The sequence below is a fragment of the Sander lucioperca genome, chromosome 18, assembly GCF_008315115.2.
Source record: "Sander lucioperca isolate FBNREF2018 chromosome 18, SLUC_FBN_1.2, whole genome shotgun sequence".
Lineage (NCBI taxonomy): Eukaryota > Metazoa > Chordata > Actinopteri > Perciformes > Percidae > Sander > Sander lucioperca.
In genome coordinates this window covers 25,695,731-25,719,432 of record NC_050190.1, presented here as the reverse complement: position 1 = coordinate 25,719,432, position 23,702 = coordinate 25,695,731, and the positions used below count along the sequence as shown (strand labels likewise).

Sequence of the window (23,702 nt, the reverse complement as noted above, 5' to 3'; positions counted from 1 at the left end):
TACCCGGCACCTAACAGCAGCCACAGAGTTAGCCACAGAGTTAGCGGTTAACTGGTGAATGTAGTGGAGCATTAAGAAGTCTTGCTAAACAACCTACAAGGGTTTTCAAACATCAAGCCTCTTGTGAATTAGCATTAGCTACATTCAAGTCACAATGGTAACTATCCATTTCTCAGAAAGATACCCAGCAATATATAAAAAAAAAAATGCTGTTTGGTGCTGGACAAGTAGTGTATTGAGATATATAGCTTTTTGTTGTTGTTGTTTTTGCAAAACTGTGTGCTGCAGCGGAAAAAATGACAAATGCAGAGTAATGAGAGTGAACCAAAACAGTAAAGTTGCGGCCGGTAAATTAAAGCAACACTAGGTAACTTTTCCCCACTTCGGTCCCCCTACAGGTTGGAAGCGGAATTGTCCATTACATTACATTATGCAAGTTTGCCAGATCAGGTAGCGGATCTGTAGTTCGAACGAACTGGACAATGTAACCTGTAGGGGGACCGAAGCGGGAAAAGTTACTCAGTGTTGCTTTAAAACAATGAGCTGAAAGATGATCAAACAGTGGGGAACTGCAGCCATACTTTTAGTAAAAATTATTTTATGATTATAACCGCTTTTATACCTAGTAATTCAACGAGGAAAGACAGAGCCTTACAAAAGAAATGGTGACCCAGTTGGATTGTTTACCATGATTTTACTCAAATCAGTGTGTTCCAGTGCAAATGCAAGTTAGTCAATAACAGTATAATTCACAACCTGGACGATGTCCATCAGCAACAGTAAGATCAGCTTATTCGTGGTAACATTTCAGACAGATAATGACACTGTGGCTACATCTCAGCCCCAACAGAATTTTGTTTCAACAGGCATCCTTAGTTGAAATACTGTGTTTGTACATTGAGCATGATCACATTCTGCACAGTCCTCAGAGAAAAAGCATTCGCGTTTACATGTTCATTGGGTCACACTCAGATAAATACGGATCAAATCTCAAGAGGACGCGGTCCTCCAGGCTGAGATTTCACTTTTGAAAATGAAATGAGAGAAACGACCATTAAGACCAGAGTTAGATCATGTTTCTATTGGTTAATAAGTAATAATTAGCTGTTTTTTTTTTGTTTTTTTTTAACCTGACAGTGTCACAGTTAATGGGTAGGAATTCCCACCTCTGACAGCACCAGTAACCTGGCACTTCTTCCTATATTGTGATTTTCCTTGTCACGCAGATTGAAAAAAATAAAATAAAAAAATAAATATTCAACCCTAGTCCGGTCCAACAATCAAAAACAAAAAACCAACCAATGTGCACGGATCAGTTTGCATGCATTTAGCTATGTTAAATAATTTGGATTTGCAACTAATAATTAGTTTCATCATTGATTCATTTGTTGATTATTTTCTAAATTAAAAAAAACTTGTCATCAAATTGCTTTTCCCCTCATGGATAACAGTCCAAAAACTCCCAAAATTCTGTTTAATATCAGATAAGATAAAGAAAAGCAGCAAATTCTCACAACTGAGACGCTGCAACCAGGGAATGTTTGGTATTTTTACTTTAAAAAAATAACAGTCAATTATCAAAATATTGATTAATCATCTAATGCCAGCTTTAGTTCTCTAGTTGGATTGAAACTACTTGCACCCTTGTTAAAGATGTTAAGAAAAAAAAAACAACCTGAAGATTTAAAATGCATGAAACAGACAAATGAATATGAAGCAAGTCAAATGTGGCTGCACTGAGTTTGAAGCCACATTTACCTCTAAAAACATTCATGGTCAAAATCAAGGCAAATACAATGCATTATATATATATAAAAAAAAATCAAATAAATTAATCTAATAAATAAAATCAAATAAATCATTACAAATATAAATAATCAGGAATGAACTTCCACATGCCACCAGGGCCCGCTTCACCTGTGTGCCACTCACTCAGTGCAGTGTCGCTTACGTACTGTACTTTACATCCCTCATTCTATCTTGATCAACAATTTATGAGGCAGACAAGTTACAGAGTAACAAATACAAAGTTCCCTTTTCAGTTAGGAGATGTGTTTCTCAACTGCTGGGTCAGGATCCAAAACAAGCTGCCCTGACAGGGTCACAAACAAAAAATGAACTCAATGGGGAATTAATGAGTTCTTGTATATTTGGTTGCGACTTCCTGACAGTTTCGGTTCCAATTCAAACCCAAGCAGCAGTGACTTTCTTCTTTATGTTACAGTTCACCGTACAGGGCTGGAGACGGTGTCAGACATTTTTGTACTAACACGCTTTTAAAACCGCATGTTACAAACGCAAAGACCGACGTGCTCATAATATACAACAGCATCCCCCTGTCCCTGGGATATTACTGTGTACATGTGATTGGTGATGACAGGTGCTCAGTACAAAAACAGGAATCCATCAGCCACTAGCACAGGAGAGTGAATTATACAGAGGAGTTCAAATAACAATGCTTTTATCGGCAAATTACAAAGAAGCAGAAACGGCGGGGGTTTTTGGACGATGGAAAAAAAAAAAACCCTGAAACTTTACATTCATGACGCTTTCAGAAAGTGCACTTCATGAAATGCACAATCTTGAACACAAGCTTGAAATAAACAAATAAAAAAAGAAGCATGTAAAGCCTTGTGGAACTGTCAATGCCATTCTGCTATAAAGCCATTAATCAGTGTATTCCTAAAGAAATCATTTACATCTTGAATGACAAATGACAGGGTTTCTGTAAGTGAGAGAAATCAAGAAAACATGGTTATTCTGTCCCTCTAGTGCGTTACCAACCACACCTGGGTCAGATCATATTTTCTAACACTTTTCATGGTTTGTTTTAATGGTTTTAGATGCCATATTTAAGGGTTATCACAAATGGTAATGTCTGAAAGGTAAAATATTCACAGTAAATGTCTTGCTGTAATTTAGTGACAGCATTGTAGATGGGGAGAGTTGAGCCACCCCATTAAGTACTGATTAAAGCTAGAACAGATCCATTTTGTCAGTACTAGTTGACCCAGACCTGTAAGAATCCAAAGGCTACCAGCAGGGACAGTCCTTGTGTTGGACCGGTGAAGGGCTGTCTGAGGCTGAGTTAGGACCAGAATCCAGGTCTGTAGCGGTAAGGGGAGTCTTTGGGAAAGCTGATCTCCGGTCTGCAGAGTGGGACGGTTCCATCCCGGCACTGCCCCTCGTCCAGCCGATCCAACAGGTTTTCCTTCTTGCGGGGGGAGTAGGGCGTCGGGGCCTCCATGGGGGTGGGCAGCACCGCCGGGTCTCTACCAAACTCTACAGTCGGAGGAGTCTCTGTGCTGGAGGTGTGGGCGGGGGACTCGCCGTTACCCAGGTTGTGTCCGTTTCCCCTGGGCCTCGCGTCTGCCCAAAACACATCGCAGCGAGCTCGTGGTGAAGGCCGAGGCCGGGCCACAAAGTCAAGGGTTTTGGGGCGTTCAGGAGCACAGCGGCGGCGGGGAGTTGGAGGGAACACGAGATTCGGATCAGGGAGCCGGGGTACTTCAGGACAGTCGTCCTTTAAACCTCTGAAGCTACCTGAAGGGGAAAAAGAAAAACAACTAGAGAAAATCTAACATCATATTTTCCAGTGGTGAAATTTAACTAAGTACATTTACTCAAGTAGGCTACTGCACCTTTAAGTAAGGTAAGCCTTATAAAACTAACTTTCTGTCATATTTGCTGAAACTGACCCTATGTTCCAGTAGAACTACATGAAGCAGGTCATTTAAAAAAATGAACAAAAATGAACAAAAAACATTGTACTTTTTACTCCACGACATTCATCTGACAGCTTTAGTTACTAGTTACCTTACATTTTTTACAAAAGATTTCTGCACACAAAGCACATGTAGTTTATAAATTATAATGTTTTATTATAAATTAAACTACCCAACAATATAACGGCCTACAAGTCCAGCTGAAATGATTAGACCTTAATGTTCTAATCATTTCAGCTGGACTTGTCGACGATCCAAACAGTACAAAAGTGTTTAATACACTTTTTTACTGTTTGGATCGTTGCCAGTTTCTAAAATGTGAGGATTTTTCCGCATTGAGTACTTTTACTTTTTATACTTAAGTACATTTTCCTGATGCTACTTACATACTTTTACTTAAGTAACATTTTCAATGCAGGACTTTTTCTTGTAACAGAGTATTTTTACAGTGTGGTATTAGTACTTTTACTTAAGTAAACGATCTGAATACTTCTTCCACCACTGGTATTTCCAGACTGGAATTTATTGGGTAAGACCAATATTTAAGGTGGTTGTTATCAGGCTAATATCTGTGATTTATTACTATATAATATATATATATATATATATATGTCAGGTGTCAGCCAATAAAGAACACCATTATAACTGTATGATTGAGGCTGCTCTATGAGTGAACTGAATATCATAAAACAAAAAAATATCTATATCAGTATCAACCTTCAAAAACCTGTAGTGGTAAAAAATCAAAATCCCACGAGAGTACATCTAGTTGGAATTAAAGAAGACACAAGCCTTTACCTGTGTTCTCTAATGCAGTTCTTTCTATCAACGGTTCCAGATTATTAGAAGGGCAGCTCTTCTTGATGGCCCCATCTGATGGTGTTCTACGGAGGCTACGGGAGGAACTCGGGGCCGATGGTACATGCGTGGGTGTGAGAGACTGGCGGGGGTTACGTTTGAAGCTCTCGAGGTGGGTGTTGACCAGCGGGTTGATGGGGGATCGGATGGCCTGATGCTGTGAGAGAGGAGGCGGGAAAGGAAGATGCTGGAGCGGCGAGGCGGGGCAGCAGGCCAACAACTCCTCGCTGTCAGGGCGCAGCAGTGAGCGGGTGGAGTTGCAGTCGGACACTGATGACAGGGACAGCAGCGTGTAAGTGGAGGGCAGGCCTCGCTCGGGCAGCGAGGGCGCCGAGGGTTTCAGCGGGCTCTCCCGCCGGAACAGTCTGCGAGTCTGGGGGCTGGTGCTCCGCCTCTGGCCCCCTGTTCTGTGGAAGAAACCCTCCCATCTGGATTTGATGCTCTCCTCAGGCGGGGCCAGAGTTAGCAGGCTGCAACCCATCCCGACGGCTGCCAGCAGAGCTCCACAGCCCAGCAGGACCAGCTCAGACCGCCGGCCCCCACCGGGGCTCTTCCTGCATGGTGATGTCCCTGGAACCTGGCTGCTGGGGCAGTACTCATCTCCATCTCCATCACCGTCAGCAGCAGCAGCAGCAGCAGCAGCAGCAGCAGCAGCAGTGTGGCCCTCCTTATGGAAGGGGATGCAGAGGTAGGACTGACCAGGAGCTGCTCCTGGCTCAGCAGTGAAGCAGCAGTCTTCATTTTCTAAAAACAGGATCATTCACATGTTTTTATTTCATTTTTTTTGGGAATATTTTATTATCAAATTTTCAATTTAATGAAACATACAAAAACTCTAAAAGACATAACTTGTTCATTATTATTTTTTTAATTATTATTATTTTTTTTTTTTTTAAGGTGTGTATTTCGTTTCTGCCATTCTTAACCCTTTCAACCTTTATATACCTTATAATTTGGACTGTGATTTAAATCATCTCTTGTAGGAATTTCTTAATGCAGGTCTGTTTGTAATTGGGTGGGAGGGTGGGATATGGGTGGGGTATGTTCTGGTTAAAAAAAAAAAAAAAATAAGGAAAAATATATATATTCCATTGTACAGTAATTGTTTTTGCAAATTTGTCATTCAATAAAAAAACCTTTGGAGGAAAAGACATAACTCCAAATTCCTTCCCTGACCCACCCACTTACAAACTAAGGAAGACCATACTCAAAAGGAGTATGACCAGTGGCCTATCATTTCAAATTAGGTCTGCTATATGAGTGGGCAAGGTTGCCAAATATTGAGAAAGATGTTATATTCATTTCTAAGAGTATACATGATCCTTTCAAATGGAATATATGTATTCATTTCCTGAAGCCATCTAGCAAAAGGGAGATGGGAATCCGACTTCCACGTGATGAATCATTGACATGCTAATATATAAAACTGGATGTCTTATAAAGCATGTCAACTGAAGCATACTCATAGATAACCAGAATGTGTATAGATATATTCACAGACACAATAGTTCATGTTGCACAGTGGACAAGCCCTGCATATCGTATGACAATTCTTCTAAAACATGAAGCGACTTGAGGCCTACTGCCACATCGTCACTTTCTCTCCATCCATTCAAGTTTGTTTTGCCGAGTGTGCGTGATGCTTTTTCAGGAGCAGCTTGTTTACATGCTCACAGCTACAAACATCTGTCACATCTGGGAGTTTCTCTGGTCAACCACAAAGAGCCGTGTTGGACTGGAAGTATCTCACTCACTCCGTGTTTTCCCAGCCAGTCTGCCACTTCGCTAATCTTTAGACTACACAGGGTTTCTGCAGAGTCTTAAAACTTTGGGCCTTAAAAAAAGACTTGAATTGAAAGTATTGTGTTCGGGCGCCCAGATAGCTCAGTTGGTAGAGGGGGCGCCCATATATAGATTGTTTACTCCTCGACGCAGCGGGCCCGGGTTCAACTCCGACCTGTGGCCCTTTGCTGCATGTCATTCCCGCCTCTCTCTCCCCTTTCATTTCTTCTGCTGTCCTATCAAAATAAAAAGGCTGAAAATGCCCAAAAAATAATAAAAAAAATAAAAATCTAAAGTATTGTGTTCTAGGACTTTAATCTTTTTTTGTTGGGCATTTTAGCCTTTAATAGACAGGACAGCTGTAGATAGAAAAAGGGGGGGGGGAGACCTGCAGCAGATCGCCACAGGTCGACCTCAAACCCTGAGCCGCTGCGTCGAGGACTGAGCCTCTGCACATGGACCCCGCTCTACCAGGTGAACTACCCAGGCGCCTGCTCTTTAATCATTTTAAACAGGTCTTAATTTCCCTACATCCATGTAATGCTACCCATATGACGCTACCTCTAATGCTCATTAAAATGCTCCTGCAGTTCTTTAGAATGTGGGTCACCAGTCCTGTGATGCGAATGAGGAGATCGGAGAATTGTTTCAGACGATGTTTCCGGACTCTGACATCTGACGGGGTTTTGTTTTTATGTCGTGATATACAGTAGGTCTTTAATTTAATTCATAAATGGTCTTAAAAAAAGTTAAAAACTTAAAAACCTGCAGAAGCCCTGCTACAGCTGTATTGTCATGTGGAGTGTTCATACCGTATGCCAGACAAAATGAGACGTAATAAGCTGGTCCTGCTTACCCATCTCCACCAGGCTTGGCACTCCAGGCACTGCTGGACTGTGTCTGGGGGATCTGCGAAGGTTCGGGGCGCTGCAGGACCGCTGCCTGCCGCCTTCATGGGGAGGTTTCACACTGCCAGGTAGAAAGGATGAAGATGGATTTTGTTTTGTAAAAGTAACTAGTATGCTATCTTTATGTGAACTGACCTATTATATATAAAAAAGAAAACATGAACTGAAAACATTAAGATTATCTGGAGAAAGTGGGTAAAAGACTATAGCTGCATTCCGTTCCACAGTGTACATAAACTCCCTGTTTAGGAATGTCAGTTAAGGGAACTTCCCTCAGTTAAGGCTAGATGAGATATAGCTAGGGCGATGACAGTGAAGTGTAGGCACCAAAACGACTTGTTAAGTTTAGAAAAAGATCATGGTTTGGATTAAATCACTTCAGAGGAACGAACACGCGTTTCCTGGGTGAAGTATTAAAAATACATTATTATATTGTATTGGATTTTGTGAGATTTTGCATAATTTTGAGGAACTTCCGGCCGTAGCTGTATCCCTTCTAGCCACAAACACTTCCCTTGACAAAATTCCTCCATTTGGAACACCATGCAACGTCACCAACGTAGATATCGCTTCCTCCGTGTGTTACCCTTGTAACGTAAACACCTTGGACACGATGCTGCGACTGTGGGAATTTGACATTACTGAAACGTATTCTATTGAAATGTACTGTATGTAACTTGTGAATGAATGTGATTTGATTATTTTACAAGATGTACAGTGTCATTCCAGCGAGGTGCAATGACTCATGGGTAAACTTGCTTGCCAACTTCCGGTGAAGTGATGAACCGGTGTTTAGTTCTGGCCTACACAGTTCACAGTTCCCTTTGAATGGAGCATGTTTGGAATCTTACTTAACATGGCTGAAACCCCTGTGCAGTCCACTTTGCAGGCGATCGTCCCAGTTTCTTGACTCACCTGGCATCAGCGCTGTGCTCTCTGTATGGGCCACACCCGCGGGACCTGCCCTTTTTCCTGGAGCCCTTCCTCTCATCCTCCTCTTCATCCTGCTGAAAACCTGTGCTGCGACCCAAGGCTATATATCCCTCCCGTGGAGTGACTGCAAAACAATACGTTTAAAAAAAGAGAACACTTTACGAGAATGGATATCAAGGGCAAACATTAAATAGCTTGAACTGAGAAAACCTTGGAAAACCTGTGGCATTAATGATCCATTCAATTGAAATCCCATTTTAAACATAAGATTGTGATGGTGCTTACGTTGGATGGCTCTCAGGCGAGGCAGCATCGGTGGACTGCTCGGAGGACTGGAACTGCTGTTGAGCAAACTCCTTCGCCGATCATGGGAGGGAGACGCCTGCACTGTGATTTTGTGCTGAAAATCTAAATTAGGGTTTCAAAGAAAACACATTAAAAAGGTCCCATGACATGGTGCTCTTTGGATGCTTTTATATAGAACTTAGTGGTCCCCTAATACTGTATCTGAAGTCTCTTTTATATAGAACTTAGTGGTCCCCTAATACTGTATCTGAAGTCTCTTTTATATAGGCCTTAGTGGTCCCCTAATACTGTATCTGAAGTCTCTTTTATATAGACCTTAGTGGTCCCCTAATACTGTATCTGAAGTCTCTTTTATATAGACCTTAGTGGTCCCCTAATACTGTATCTGAAGTCTCTTTTATATAGTCCTTAGTGGTCCCCTAATACTGTATCTGAAGTCTCTTTTATATAGTCCTTAGTGGTCCCCTAATACTGTATCTGAAGTCTCTTTTATATAGGCCTTAGTGGTCCCCTAATACTGTATCTGAAGTCTCTTTTATATAGACCTTAGTGGTCCCCTAATACTGTATCTGAAGTCTCTTTTATATAGTCCTTAGTGGTCCCCTAATACTGTATCTGAAGTCTCTTTTATATAGTCCTTAGTGGTCCCCTAATACTGTATCTGAAGTCTCTTTTATATAGGCCTTAGTGGTCCCCTAATACTGTATCTGAAGTCTCTTTTATATAGGCCTTAGTGGTCCCCTAATACTGTATCTGAAGTCTCTTTTATATAGACCTTAGTGGTCCCCTAATACTGTATCTGAAGTCTCTTTCCCGAAATTCAGCCTAGGTGTAGAATTACAGCCACTAGAGCCAGTCCCACAATGAGCTTTCCTTATGATGTGCCATTTCTGTCTGTAGCTATTGAAGAGGAGAGAGGGGGGGCAAGGTGGAGGGTGGCGGTGTGGCCTTGACCAACTGCCACTTTGCTCATTTGAAAGCCATGATGTCTCTCTCTCTCTTTCTCATGGGCGGGACAAATTCTCTGGGCGGTCAAAGCAGAGAAAGGGGAGGTAACCTTCCTCCTTATGAGCTCATAAGGAGCAAGATTCCAGATCGGCCCATCTGAGCTTTCATTTTCTCAAAGGTGGAGCAGGATACCCAGGGCTCGGTTTACACCTATCACCATTTCTAGCCACTGGGGGACCATAGGCAGGCTGGGGGAACTCATATTAATGTTAAAAAACCTCATAAAGTGACATTTTCATGCCATGGGACCTTTAAACTTCTGAGAAAATCTTTAAATCTGACTGACACATTTCTAAGTGAAATAAAAATAATTGCATATATTATACAATCTTTCTCAGGGGCCCTGTGTGATTAGGCAGATATATCAATATATAACATCATAGCAACAATATCAGAACGTAGTTTATGCATTTTTACAATTGCTAGTTACCTAATGAGACTAGAAGTTGGACAGACAGTCCATCACATTGAGTGAACTGTTGGGACGAGAACTTGACCAGACAGACAAGGCCAAGAGCAACCATACCTTCCTTAAAGGCTTGGCAACACTCACAAGCTCAAATACCCCAATCTTTTTAGATCATTTCCTTGATATTGACGATGTAACAATATTTGAGGTATTGGTAATGATGCTGATAAAAGAAGTTCACATTCAAACCAGGGGTGGGTGTGATATGTTTAGGGGAAAAAAATATTATTAATATATGAAGATGATGTCCACGTAGCTGGCCTCTTGTTTGCAAGTCTATAGAGCTGCAAAATACCTAAAGGACCCTTGTAAGGTCCTAAAAAGACAACATTTAAAGTGAAATGTGATTATTATGTCCAAATATACAGATGACATATTGTCTTTTATCCCAATATCCCAACTCTAACTCTAGCTTGACTCAATATGAAAACATACTGTTGACTTAAAATATCCCAACTCTAACTTGACTCAATTTTAAAACATACAATTTTTTTTTAAGATTATTTTTTAGGCTTTTCTGCCTTTATTTGATAGGACAGCGAGGTGAGAGAGAGAGAGGGAAGACATGCAGGAAATCGTCACAGGTCAGACTCGAACCCTGGGCCTTTGCGTCGAGGCATAAACTCCAAGTATATGTGCACCTGTTTTACCCACTGAGCCAACCCAGCCACAACAAAAAAAAAAAAAAAAAAAAACATACTGTTGACATACACTATACAGTTTGTGTGCGGTACCTGAAGGCAAGCTGATCCTGTTCCCGTCCTTGAGTTTAAGGCGGTTGCGGCGGAACTTGCCCTGCCTACTCTCCACGTGAGGCTTCTCCTGGTAGAGCTGGTGAATGATGATGTTGAGCTCCCGCTCCAGGATGTGGATCTCCCGCTCGGCTAGCTCCTGCTCGCGCCTCCTCAGTGCCTCCTCTTGGCATTTCTGCTGCAGTGCAGCTTGGGTCAGCTCCTCCTCCCACGATCGCAGCTCCTGAGCCAACAAAAAGAAGAAGAGGTGAAGGAAAAACCTGTAAAAGGGCCAATGGTGGAGGAAGTATTCAGATACTTAAAGTAAAATGACAAATATCACACTGTAAAAAAAACTCTGTTTAAAAGTCCTGCATTGAAAATGTTACTTAAGTTAAAGTATGTAAATATAATCATGAAAATGTACTTAAAGTATTAAAAGTAAAATGCAGAAAAATCCTCACATTTTAGAAACTGGAAATGATCCAAACAGTTCTGTCAATCAACTAAGTGTTTAACCGGCAAATCATTTTCATTTCATTTATAAACTGCATGTGTTTTGTCCTAATTTGTAAAGTAACTAGTAACTAAAGCTGTCAAATGAATGTAGTGGAGTAAAAAGTACAATATTTCTCTCTGAAATGTAGCGGAGTAGAAGTAGAAAGTGGCATGGAAAGAAAAGACTCAAGTAAAGTACAAGTACCTCAACATTTGTACTTAAGTACAGTACTTGAGTAAATGTACTTAGTTACATTTCACCACTGAAAACAGCTGCACTGAACTCCCAACCTTCAACTTCCTAATATAAACAGATTCCAATATGCATGTCATTAGAGACGAGCCTAAACTCAACCTTAAGACCTCTGGTCTTTACCTTCTCCTTGGTCCTCAGTTGATCAAACATTTCCTGGATCTCCAGTTTCCAGTCATCCTGCAGAGAGTGGAAGGACTCTGCTGGCATCTCAAAAAAGCCCGACTCCTCGATGGCCGTCAGCTGGTCCAGAATAATTGTGAACTGTGGCCGGGAGTGAGGGTCTGGGCTCCAGCATTCTGTGGCACAAGAGGAAAAAAAACTTGGGCTAATTCTGCCTCAGCAAAAAATTATTTTGGCCCTTCAAATGGTTCCAGAAAGTGATGAACTTTTCAGTTTTTTTTATGCTACTCGGTTATATTTCAGAGGCTTTTCCCGGTGCAGTGGATACACTTACTTTTCTATACTAATTATTCAATAATAAATGTTCAATGGTATCTTTCTAGCTCATAACCTGACACTTATTTTTGCCTGTGGCTCTCCATTACAAAATGTTTGCACAGAGTTCAGACAATTTCCATCTAATCTTGAGGTTAATGCTTCGCTTTGAGCAGAAAATTATTTGGTTTCTCTTACCTTCCATAAGACGTGCAAAGGGCTCAGGACAGGTCAAGGGAACTGGCAAAGCCAGCTTGTTCATTGCCACCCCGTAAGCCACTGCGAGACCATCAATACCGCGAAATGGGACTTCTCCTGTCAGCAGCTCCCACAACAGCACGCCATAACTTTAGCGTTAAAAAAGGGGAAAGAATACAATTAGATAAGGGGCTTGGTGTAAGTTTAAAAACACCTTTTGCACAATAACAATGTGGTTCTGAAGATAAATGTGTGTATGAATAGATGAATGTCAAGCGTGACGTTTTCTGGATAATAGTGAGAGTCTACAGCAAAGCCCGCTGCTTGAATACAAATCAAAAAGGGATTAGAATGGCATTATTTTGCACTCGTGTGAATACTGAGGTGAGAGAGAGAAAGTCTCAACGGAGCAGTGCAGCGGCCGACAGATCCATGTGACTAATGCCAAAACACACACACACACACACACACACACACACACACACACACACACACACTGATGCACTGTGAGTAAATGACCAGCAACAAATCAAATAAACCAGGAAAAAGTGGGTTAGGATAAGAGAGTTACAAACTATTTATAGTTACCTAGTCTGTTACTGCTTCCGTTATAAAATCCATAAACCCAATTCTGGCAAATGTGAGCAACTTAACATCGGCCAGGGATCAAACAATACAATTAACTAGGGGTGGTGATGGCGCAGTGGTTATGACACATGCCTTTGGTGTGGAAGACCTGGCTTCGATTCCCACTGTGATACATCAACCAATGTGTCCCTGAGCAAGACACTTCACCCTTAGTTGCTCCAGAGGCGTGAGGCCTCTGACATATGTAGTAATTTTAAGTCGCTTTGGATAAAAAAAAAAAAGCATCCGCTAAATGACATGTAATGTAATGTAATTAAACAGACCAAATGAAATGATTCAGGATTATCATTTGACCAATTTTTATTCTGCACTAGCGTATAAATAAACATCGATTAGGGAGAGTAATTCCCCTCCCTGGTCAGCACTCCTGAGGACATCTGCCTTCCTATCATTACTGTTATAATGCATGCTGCCTTCTCTCGGCTCACACCCTAATCCTGTTTAAGAGGGAAACCCCACATTCAGTCAGGAATAGCTGAGCTGCACACTTAATGCTAACGGTTTGGCACGTGTGAGGACAACACAACAGATTGTCAGAGAGAAAAAAAAAAAGTGAGAATTATGACACATGGCATTAAAGCAACATCATAGCATCGCTGCATCGTGAAAATGAATCTCATATAAATGACAAACTTAAATTAGATATTCCCATATGCTAGGTCACATATGCCTTGCTGAGGCTAATGATTATTTACAGTCTTGATTAACCTGCTGATTACTCTCTGTTCAGTCCATGAATCATTAGCTCTAGATAAAGGTCTCAGAGCCCACAGTGATGTCTCGCTTAGTACGACCAGCAGTCCAAAGCCCAATGTTATTCTGTTTACTATAATGTAATACAATCTAAAACAGCAAGTCTCCCATTGGAAAAGCTAATACTATTGATGTTTGGCCTTTTTGCTTAAAATATGACTTGGCAACTTGGTAATTGATTAATCTTTTGTCGATCAACTACTGTAACCAGTACACTAATCACTAACATGTTGTACATTTTTATGCATAAAAACATTTTGTCATCTATAAATTAATGAATTTCATTCTTTATATTTCCTTTTTCTAATTCTTATTTTTTACTCTTATTACCTCCGCTAAGGAGGTGATGTTTTGTGTTCGGATTGTTGCCTTGTCAGCAAGATTATGGAATAACTACTGGCCCGGTTTTAACTAAACTTGGTGGATGGGTGTAGCATGGGCTAAGGAAGAACCCATTCAAATTTAAAGCGGATCTGAAACACGGGCTGGATACACAAATTCATTTTTGTATTTTCTTAGTGAGAGTTGGCGAGAGTGCACGTCTAGTTTTTATTATTTACTGCACAATAGCCTTTTTAGCACAGCCTCGAGAGTATGCCAATTTGCATTTCATTGCCCATTTTGAATGAGCCTGTGACAAATATAAGCCTCGGCTAGAAAAAGATTAAATATTATAATAAATATACAGTGCTATTTCACACAGCATTGTATCAGACTGTGTACGTGTTGAATCTTTTAAACAAGAGAGACACACAAGATCCCCCGTGGTGACCTTATGACTACATCAAAGTAATGTTACATTTGTAGTTTTATGTACTCTTTATCCTCATCTTAGTTTTGTACCCATCTCATAATACACAACATTCTGTTCTTTTTCCCATGTGCCAGTCTGTGCTTTGTTACTATGGCAACTTCTGCCAGAGCGGAACCTTTTCTTGTGCTTGGAGGATAAACTGCTTCTCTTTTTTTTCCAGACCGGTTTTACCAGCTGGTGCAATTTGTTTGCTGCATAAACCTTCCCTTCCTCTGCCCACCTCCACACGTCGCTACCCTTGGAGAACGTAGACGAACGGATGACTTCGGGAGCCATCCAGGCGTAGGTGCCGGCGGCGCTCATCTTGGTGGTGCGGTGCCACTCTCGAGCCAGTCCAAAGTCTGTGATCTTCAGAGTCTTGTTGCTGAGGTCTTCCATCTCAACCCTCTCAAGGATCAGGACTGGAGTGGTCGCCAATGGTGGAGCGGGAGGTGATGAGGGGATTTCGGTTGTAGGATAGGGGAAGATGGTTGGAGGATGTGGGGGAGGGGGAGGGGGATACGTGCAGATTGGCAAGGTGGGTTGACGGTAAAGTAAAAAAAAAAAAAGGTTTCAGGTAATCATCACAAGGATTGTAAGGTTGGGAGGGGCAGCAGCAGGAGGAGGATTAGACCCAACGATAAAAACACAATGCACGTGGAAACGCAAAATATGGTGGATGAACAAAACAGGGTGCGGTTGGTGGGAGGACGTGATGAAAGGATTGGAAGGATAAAGGCAGAGTAGAGAGAACAAACAGATAAAGAGAGAAACAGTGAGCCAATACAACAGAGGAAAGCACAGATGAAAAACACAGACTTTGATCAATGCTAATGATCTCGCTGCATATTTTTACAACAGAACATCTCAAACAAACACTAATACTACAGTTAAACTACAGAAACAGCAGTTACAACACACCTATTCACTCCGATAAGCTCTAAAAAACAACCCATTGCAACATGCAGAAAGTAGTGACCCTCCTAACCACATGCTCTCTCTCTCTCTCTCTCTTCCCCCCCCATTCTGCTCCACAATGCCAAGCCATCTGCTGTGGCTGTGCCCAGTAGAGAGGGTGTGTCTGCAGGCTGCGGTGCACATTAAGCACCCCTTCATCTGCTGCTCATGTGGCTCTAATGCTACAGAGGCACTTTCTGAAGAAACTCAAACCCAAACATATGGCTAAAGTAAGTCCTGCTCCTGTACCGAGGTAGAACATGAAACAAACGATTCCCCCTGAGGCCAATCATGCTCCAAAAGTGTGCACTCACTGTAATGCACAGTGCTTTCGCTAAGAGCATCTACCAAATGGCATGGTATGTGCAAGGGAGGCAGCGGAGATAGAAGAAAGGTTGAAGGTACAAACAAAACAAAAGCTTGTGGAAGTGATGAGGACTGCTATGACAAATGACAAATTACTGAGTGGCATACAAATAAAATGGTGCCATCATACAAATTTTGTTTTTGAAGCATGAATTACTTTATTATTTATTTCATGCGTGAGGGGACAATGGAGCGGGAGATTGGCCGGAGAATCGGAGGCCTCTGGGAAGACCCAGGACTAGGTGGAGATTAGTGCTGCACAATTATATCGAAATAGCAGAGGGAAAAGGGAGTTTGGGGTCCCACGCGACCTGACCCCAGAAGAGCGGATGAAGATGGCTGGATGATGGATGGATTAATTACATATGAGTATGGTGCAGGATTCATAGTTTTCCAAGTTTTTTGGATGCTGCCTAAAGATTTTTACTGGTGTGAAAAAAAGTGATATTCAGTAAACATTACAGCCCGACCGATAAAGGATTTTTAAGGCCGATATCAATACAAATATTTGGCGATTTAAAAATCCGATATTCCAATATATCAGCCGATATATATATATATTTTTTTTAAATCCAGAAAGGTGTAACAAAACAAACAGATTTCCCTAACATTAGTTATTTGTAGTTATTTATGAGTCCTCACTAAAATAATATGATAATGTAGTTTGTTTGTTTTATTGTCACAACAGAACAGAGGAACATCAAAATATATGAAAGTTCTGATGAATAAAACGTATATAAATACAAACTTAAGATATGAAACTTAAAGGGTTAAACACGAGTGTTGCCATCAGGGACGTTGTAGAGCGCCTTCTGGTGGTCAAACTATGCAACGCCAACACTCAAAACATGGTTGAAGGGTGTTTCGTCCGTTTTTATTTTATTTTTTAAATATTAATTTATCAGCCATTATAAATGCCGATACCGATAGTTTGGAAAATGCCTAATATCGGCCGATAATATCGGCCTGCCGATATATTGGTCGGGCTCTAGTAAACATGTCACCCCATGCACTGGTGTCATATTTTGATCATATGAAGTAAAGTCAGGAGGAGGTTTACAGAGAGCACCTCACCCACCACTGTTTCACCGGGAGGAGTAGAGTATGAAACACCAAGATGTGGTGTACAACAGGCTTTCATATTAGGTGTAGAGGGGAGCATGGCTATGTTCCCACAGCCCTATGTTCCCACATTTGTAAGATTTCTTTTCAAAATTAGGCCCTATGTTCCCACATTTCCTTTTTCATAAATTTGTATCAGATTTTATCCCCCTTTCTCCCAATTTGGTAGCCAATTACACTCAACCTATTATCCAGTAGCAATGGACTACAGATGGAATGTAACCCTAACCCTAACATAGGGCCTAATTTTAAGAAAATCTTAGAAATGTGGGAACATAGGGCTGTGGGACCATAAAGCTGTGGGACCATTGGGCTGTGGGAACGTAGGGCTGACCCCGTGTAAGGTATATAGTATTTATGTGGTATATAGTAACAAGTGTCTACAGCCACGCTAGCTGCTGCTATATCTAGCTACTGCAATGCTTTGAGATAAATGCTAACCTATACCTATATATACTTCCAATAACTATACTAACATGCTTATAATATTTTATAATATTTTCCATATTTACCATCTTAGTTCAGCAGGTTAGCATGCTAACATTTGATAATAAGCACTAAACACAAAGTACCGGTACATCTAAGGCGGATTGTCTTTAGTATTTGTCCATAAACCACAGTATTGGACGGGTTCAAATTTTGACCCGATGCTGGTGCAAAAACAAAAAAATTAGGGGATCACCACAGTAATTACAAATAATCCTGTGGGTGACATGCATGTGTGTAACAAATGAACGGCAATTCATCCAAAAGTTGTTGAGACATTTCACTGAAAACCCCAAATGTGGTGCAATGGGGATCACCAAAGTCATTAGGATTCATCCTCTGGGCATCATGAGTATCTGTACAAAATGTAATGACAATCCATCCAGTAGTTGAGATATTTCAGTCTGGACCAAAGTGGTGGACTTACCGACCTTAGTCATCCCTAGAACCACAACGCTAACATGGCTAAAAATGAAACTGTGAAGTGGGTAGGTTACTGGCTATGAGCCTTTGAGAAAAAAAAAACCGTTGCAGCAGAGATGCAAGAAAGAAATCTTGACTTGTGTGTCTTTTTTTAGGGACCCAGCTTTATCATATTGCCTACCAACCACTTTGTGCGTCACAGGGTGAGGTCAGTGTGCCACATCCTGAGTGGAACCACTGATTAGTTTCTCAACTGTAAATGGTGCGGACCCCACAAGGATCCGCTTGACAAGAAATTTAGGTCAGGTGGAGTATTCTTAAAAACTGATGCAAATCACACAGATGTGAAATATATACTACCAATTTAATTCAATATAATGCACAAAGAACTCCCCACTTTCCTCCAAAACTCCACCCACTCCATGACATACTGTTTTTTAAAACCTGCTTAGAATCTAAATTTGGGCTCAGAGGAAAGAAAGTAAGGAAAAACTATGGATTAGACACATGTATGGATTACAAGTGAAAGTAAAAGAGCAGACTGGCATGCTGCACTGTGAAGAGGGCATGGGTTTTCCCCGGAGAGCCCAGGATGGCAACTGGCTAGACTGACTTAACACTTTAAAGCAGCCTATTGGAAGTGAAGCGCCTGAGCTGATCACCAGAGAAAGGGCCAATGGCAGGCAAGAAGCTGCTTGTATGTACTGCCGGAGCCTCCAATGGGGAGGAGGCTGGGGCAGAGCACTGGGCAAATCCTCAGTAATAGGCTTGGGATTTAGGGGATCCAATTGGGCAAAATGCAAGATTACAACTGCTCCACAAAACATACATGCAAAACACTTTTGCTTTCTGCTCTCTTTTTTGAACAGTGATTCTCACTGCACTGTGTTACAGAAAGGATGGAATAAACATGATGTTGATTAATTATATGTGAAAGGTGCATTAAGATCAAAAATATCGGTGGTGGTTTGGAAACCTGGATTTGGTTTGACAACAACGTTCCCTCTTGAATGTATTTCCTAAAAAAACATTTCCTCTTAAGAAAGACATTACTGTTAAATATCCATAATTATTTCACAGTCCATTACAGGATACCATACGTTTTGCCACAAGCTTGATGAAACTGCAATTTCTTGATTCCCCATCAAATTGATAACGTTTCACTTTAAAACTATGCAAAAACACACTGAGGACTGAGGCTGTAAATAATCATTATTAATATTGATCAGTTTGTGGTTTCATTTGACAAATAATATGAAATGGTACAGAAGTTGCTGGAAACCACATTGGTGTTTCAAAGTTGCTTGCTTTATGTCTGACTAAAAACCCAGCGTAAAAAACAAAAATATATTTTATAAATTTGTTGAATTGATTTGTCACGTTTAAGCCAAAAAAAAAACGTCTAACCTCTAGTTCCAGCTTTTTTTTTCTCAGTTTTTCTATAATTGTAAACTCAATATCTTTGAGCTTTGGACAGTTGGTCAGACAAAACAAGCAATGTGGAGACATCACCTTGGGCTTTAGGACATTTTTTCACTATTCTCCAGTCTTTTTTTTTTTGATGAAATCCAGAAAATAAACTCCAAATCAAAACAGTTGCAGCCCTACATGGAATTCTTATTAAAATGATCAACAACATTGGAGATAAATAAAATTCCGTTGAGTCTTCTTCTCTTATTGTAATTGTGCTTAGTCTCCTGAATGTACTTTTAATGTTTATGTTTACAATGTGTTTCTATGCCTCTGTAAAGATCTTTGAGTTGCCTTGTGTATGAATTGTGCTATACAAATAATCGTGCCTTGCCTTGCCTTAAATCAATCATCATTTTGGGATAGCGTCACAAAACCAAACTACCTCTGCAGAAACAAGCATGTGATAATAGAGAGGGAATCTTACTGTTGCTGGACTTGAGGTCCCGGTGAATAATGGGGACGATGGCCTGGCTGTGGAGGTAGAGGATGCCCCGGGCGATCTGCACTGCCCAGTCCACCAGCGTGCATGGAGGGATGCGTTTCCCTGCAAGGGCCCGGTTGAGGGGGCCGCCCCGGGCGTACTCCATGACCAGACACAGGTTGGGCTCCTGCAGACACACGCCCAGCAGACCCATGATGTTGGGATGGTTGAGCATGGCGAAGAGTTTGGCCTCCTGACGCACGCTCTCCAGAGTCTGCTCCGGGTCCTCGTCTGGGTCCCGTCGTGCTGCCTTCACTGCCACCTCGGAGCCCCGCCACACTGCACGGTAGACTTTTCCAAAACCGCCCACCCCGATGATTTCCTCCAGGGTCAGCTCGAAGAAATCAATCTCCAGTACTGAGGAGACATGCAGGAAGAGAGGACAGAGATGACATTAGACAAAGAAAAACCTGTATTAGGGCTGCACGATATGAGGAAAATATGCAATAACATTGTTGAATATCGGTAATAAGAACGATATTTTGCTTGCAATAAATAAACAGATATTAAAGTGTACTCAGTTTTGCCTTTCTGCTGCTTTCAGTATTCTGCTAAAATACAAGTTGCGTGTTGAATTTAAAACAAATGAAAGAAAATCATTTTTCAACATTATTTTATTAAACATCGATTTAAAAAAGGCACCACTAAAAAAGAATGACAGTTACATAAAGTTCAATTTTCTAGTGACATTTTCCTTCAACCAACACAAAAAAATTCTCAGTGTGTTTTCGCGATATGTTTATTGCGCAAGTGGATATCGCTGTGAAGATATAAAAACAATATATTGTTAAGCCCATAAGACATTAAAAAGGTCCAGGTCAGCCTGTCTGGAGCTGTGAAGGATGCACTGTTTTCATCTTAAGCAAAGGAAATGTTTGCTAACACAAACCTCAAAACCAGGTCATTGAGATGAAGGATGCTTTCGCTAAGCCAGCCTGCTGCCCCAAATACAGGATGTGGTGGAACTACCCCTCCTGCTATTACACAAGGCTGCTCATCTGTCCTTAAATCTGGCTGGGATGTTAGGAGGAGGAAGGAAGTAGGGCTGTCTTTGACTAAAGACATTCTTAGTCTACTCATACTCATATGATTTTGTCGACTAATCGATAAGTTAAATTGCCAGATGTGTAAAACTGTGTTTCTCCACAGAGAATCATACAAAAGCACAACTTTGACTCTTGTGTTTATCAGAGATGTGCTTATACGTTTCTTGGAAAAAGTTAATTCAGCATAAAAAAAAAAACTAATCTTAGTTGACTAAGACCAAAACGACCGATTAATCGACTAAAGCGTTCATTATACTCGCCATTCCCGACCTGTCGCGCGACATTACGACGTCATGGGAGCGCCATAACTTTTTATACTTGCGAGAGGTGTCGCAACTGAGGAAAGGCTACCGACTTTACTATTTCTACGGACTAGAAGAAGAAAAAGGTAAACAATGGCAGAACTGGCGGCAGCAGCATTGACGTCAACAGTGGCTAAGATGATATTGGAGTCAATGGATGAGGAAGAACAGCTGCTTTTGAGCCTGCTTGCAAAGAAACGAAGAAAAAGAAGGTGGAATGTTCGTCCTTTGAATAACGACAGACATAAATATGGTGAGTTCAATATCCTCGTGAAACAAATGAGGATGATAGACGATGAGAAGCACTTTGAATACTTCAGAATGTCTGCACAACGATTCGATGACCCATTTTGACGTCACTTTGTCGCGCAACGGGAACGGCGACTGTAAAAAGTCCTTAAGAGGGGAGCAGCCCTATAAGAAAGAAATACAGGAAGGATGGGTAGAAAGAAGATGATCCTTTAAGAGTTTAAATGAAAGGTGTGTGTGTGTGTGATGTTGTGAACAGGAAACTTTGCGTCTGTGGCTGTAAACTCTCAAGTTGTGGATTCCTAGTAAGCAGACTGACCTTGATTAATATTTCAGGTGGGACGGTATGTGAAAGTAGGCCAGCTGCTGCCGAGTATGAAGAGATGAAAGCCAACAAACCCAGCTCAGGCGGTGTGGTCCAGCCAAACAAACCAGGCTAATGTGAATCGTATGGCCTTAAAACTTTTATTAGCTAATATTTTTTGACGTTGCAGAGCATCCTCTTCACACAGCATGGACACAAGTGTTTTCACTTTGGGCCTCACAGTGCACTATTAATTCTGCTTACTGTCTCCATCTAAGGCCTTGGCTGCACATTTAGCTGCAGAAGCATTTCCTCTACAAGCACAATTTGACATTTCTTTCTCTCTTGCAGCACAACCTTGGTGCAAACACTCCCAATCATTGTGACAGTGAATGCATATCATGACAATACATTTCCTTAGAGAGCATAACAAAGCTTTACTGTAGCCTGTATACTATCTAATGATAATATTGCACAGTAAAGGACTTGCATGTCCAGTTAATCTTTCTGCTGAGGATGCATTGGTGCAAACACTACCAGTCATTGTGACAGTGAATGCATATCACGACAATGCAATTACCTTAGAGATCATAACAAAGCTTTATTTAATATCTAATGCTAATAATTGCACGTATATGACTTGCATGTCCAGATAAATATTCTTTCTCCTGATGATGCATTGTAATTTGAGGCGGGACGCATCACTGACCGCAGCCGGCTGGCTGTTTGTTTGACAGGCAGTGTGATAAATAATGGTCCTGAAGCTGTGAGTGTGAGGATGTCTGGGCCAGCCTGTTTCTAGGCCAACAGGAGTGCACTGCGCCTACCGTGACACAGCACTCTGAACGTAAGGGTTTCTCTGGCCTTCTGACAAAAGACAAGGGGAAGCACGACAGCCATTGTGCTGTGCTCTGTTTTAGTGATAGCACACTGATTCCATTAGGCCAAAGAGAAGCACAATGGGATACTCACGGTGCAGAGGAGGCACTGAGTACTGCTGCTCCGAGGTGTCCCGGATTTCCTCCGGAATGCCATTCCCGTTGCTCACATAATTAGATGGGAAAATGCCAACCCGGTCTGCTATCATACCGGTCCACCAGCCCTCATCCCCCGACACCAGGGAATCTTTGGACAGGACCTCCACCAGGTCCCCCCTTCGCAGGCTGAGCTCGTCGTCCGCAGTCGCTTCGTAGTCGAACACGGCCGTCCAGAAGCCCGAGGCTGCGGGCACCGCATCCGGCGCGGCGCTGATGCCATTCTCCGGTCTCGGCCAGCGAAACACATCTGCCTCTGCTTCTTCCGACGAGGGGACACACGCCTTGGGACTCAAACTATTGTCCAAAGCGGGTTTGAAGACATCCATGGACGCAGTGATCCATAGGGGCGACCTGGATCACTGCAGGCGCATCCACCTGACGAAAGGCTGTGTCTGGCGGCTCGGAGCGCCCTGAGTCTGCACCCCGCACACACACACACACACACACACACACACACACACACACACACACACACACACACACACACACACACACACACACACACACACACACACACAAACACGCAAAGCTAAGTAGCGGCTAATCCCGCACACAAACACTGCAGGAACCTAGGAACGCCATTCTGATTCTGCAGCATCGTGTGTCTTTCAGTCCCCGCTGGCTGCTATCAAACACACAGCTTCAGTCTGGTGCTTTTCAATGCACAATCCTGCACCCACTCAACGCTGTAACTCATCGGACGCAGTCGTCTTTATTTTTAAGCCAATTGTGCCACCGTGCGAACCATCCCCGGTTTCCTATTGGTCAACAGCAGTTTATCTCCCGCCCTCCTCTCAGCGTCAAATGCATGGTCACCCTTCTCACAGCGTGAACCTGCTCCATGCCAATTACAGTAAACACATAACAAGGAATCGTTTTCTTTTCTTCAAATTCGTCTCCTTTATTTAGTTATTGACCCCCTTCAATAAACAAAAATAACCAAAAACATAACAAAATACTCAACTAATGTTAAATTCCATGCATAATTCCCTGAAATAAAAACAGAATCCATAGCAAGGAGTAAAAAACAGTCAACATAACAAAGTCAAATTAACAATCCCAACTATTTCATTGATGTGATGAGAGGATAGTGAGTGTGTGTTTGTGTGTGTGTGTGTGTGTGTGTGTGTGTGTGTGTGTGTGTGTTGAAAATCA

General features: G+C 41.8%; 1 protein-coding gene across 1 annotated transcript; it reads right to left on the bottom strand.

The window, feature by feature from the left end:
- Nucleotides 1-677: 677 nt before the first annotated feature.
- On the bottom strand, nt 678-23,004 carry map3k9 (mitogen-activated protein kinase kinase kinase 9). The gene is made up of 11 exons (XM_031309835.2): nt 22,483-23,004; nt 19,553-19,966; nt 14,543-14,723; nt 12,108-12,256; nt 11,595-11,770; nt 10,724-10,964; nt 8,492-8,614; nt 8,189-8,330; nt 7,222-7,334; nt 4,524-5,327; nt 678-3,543 (listed from the first exon to the last, which is right to left on the bottom strand). Exons 1-11 carry the CDS (start codon nt 22,871-22,873, stop codon nt 3,089-3,091), a joined length of 3,189 nt encoding a protein of 1,062 aa, XP_031165695.1. The 5' UTR covers nt 22,874-23,004; the 3' UTR covers nt 678-3,088.
- Between the last annotated feature and the right edge of the window lie 698 nt (nt 23,005-23,702).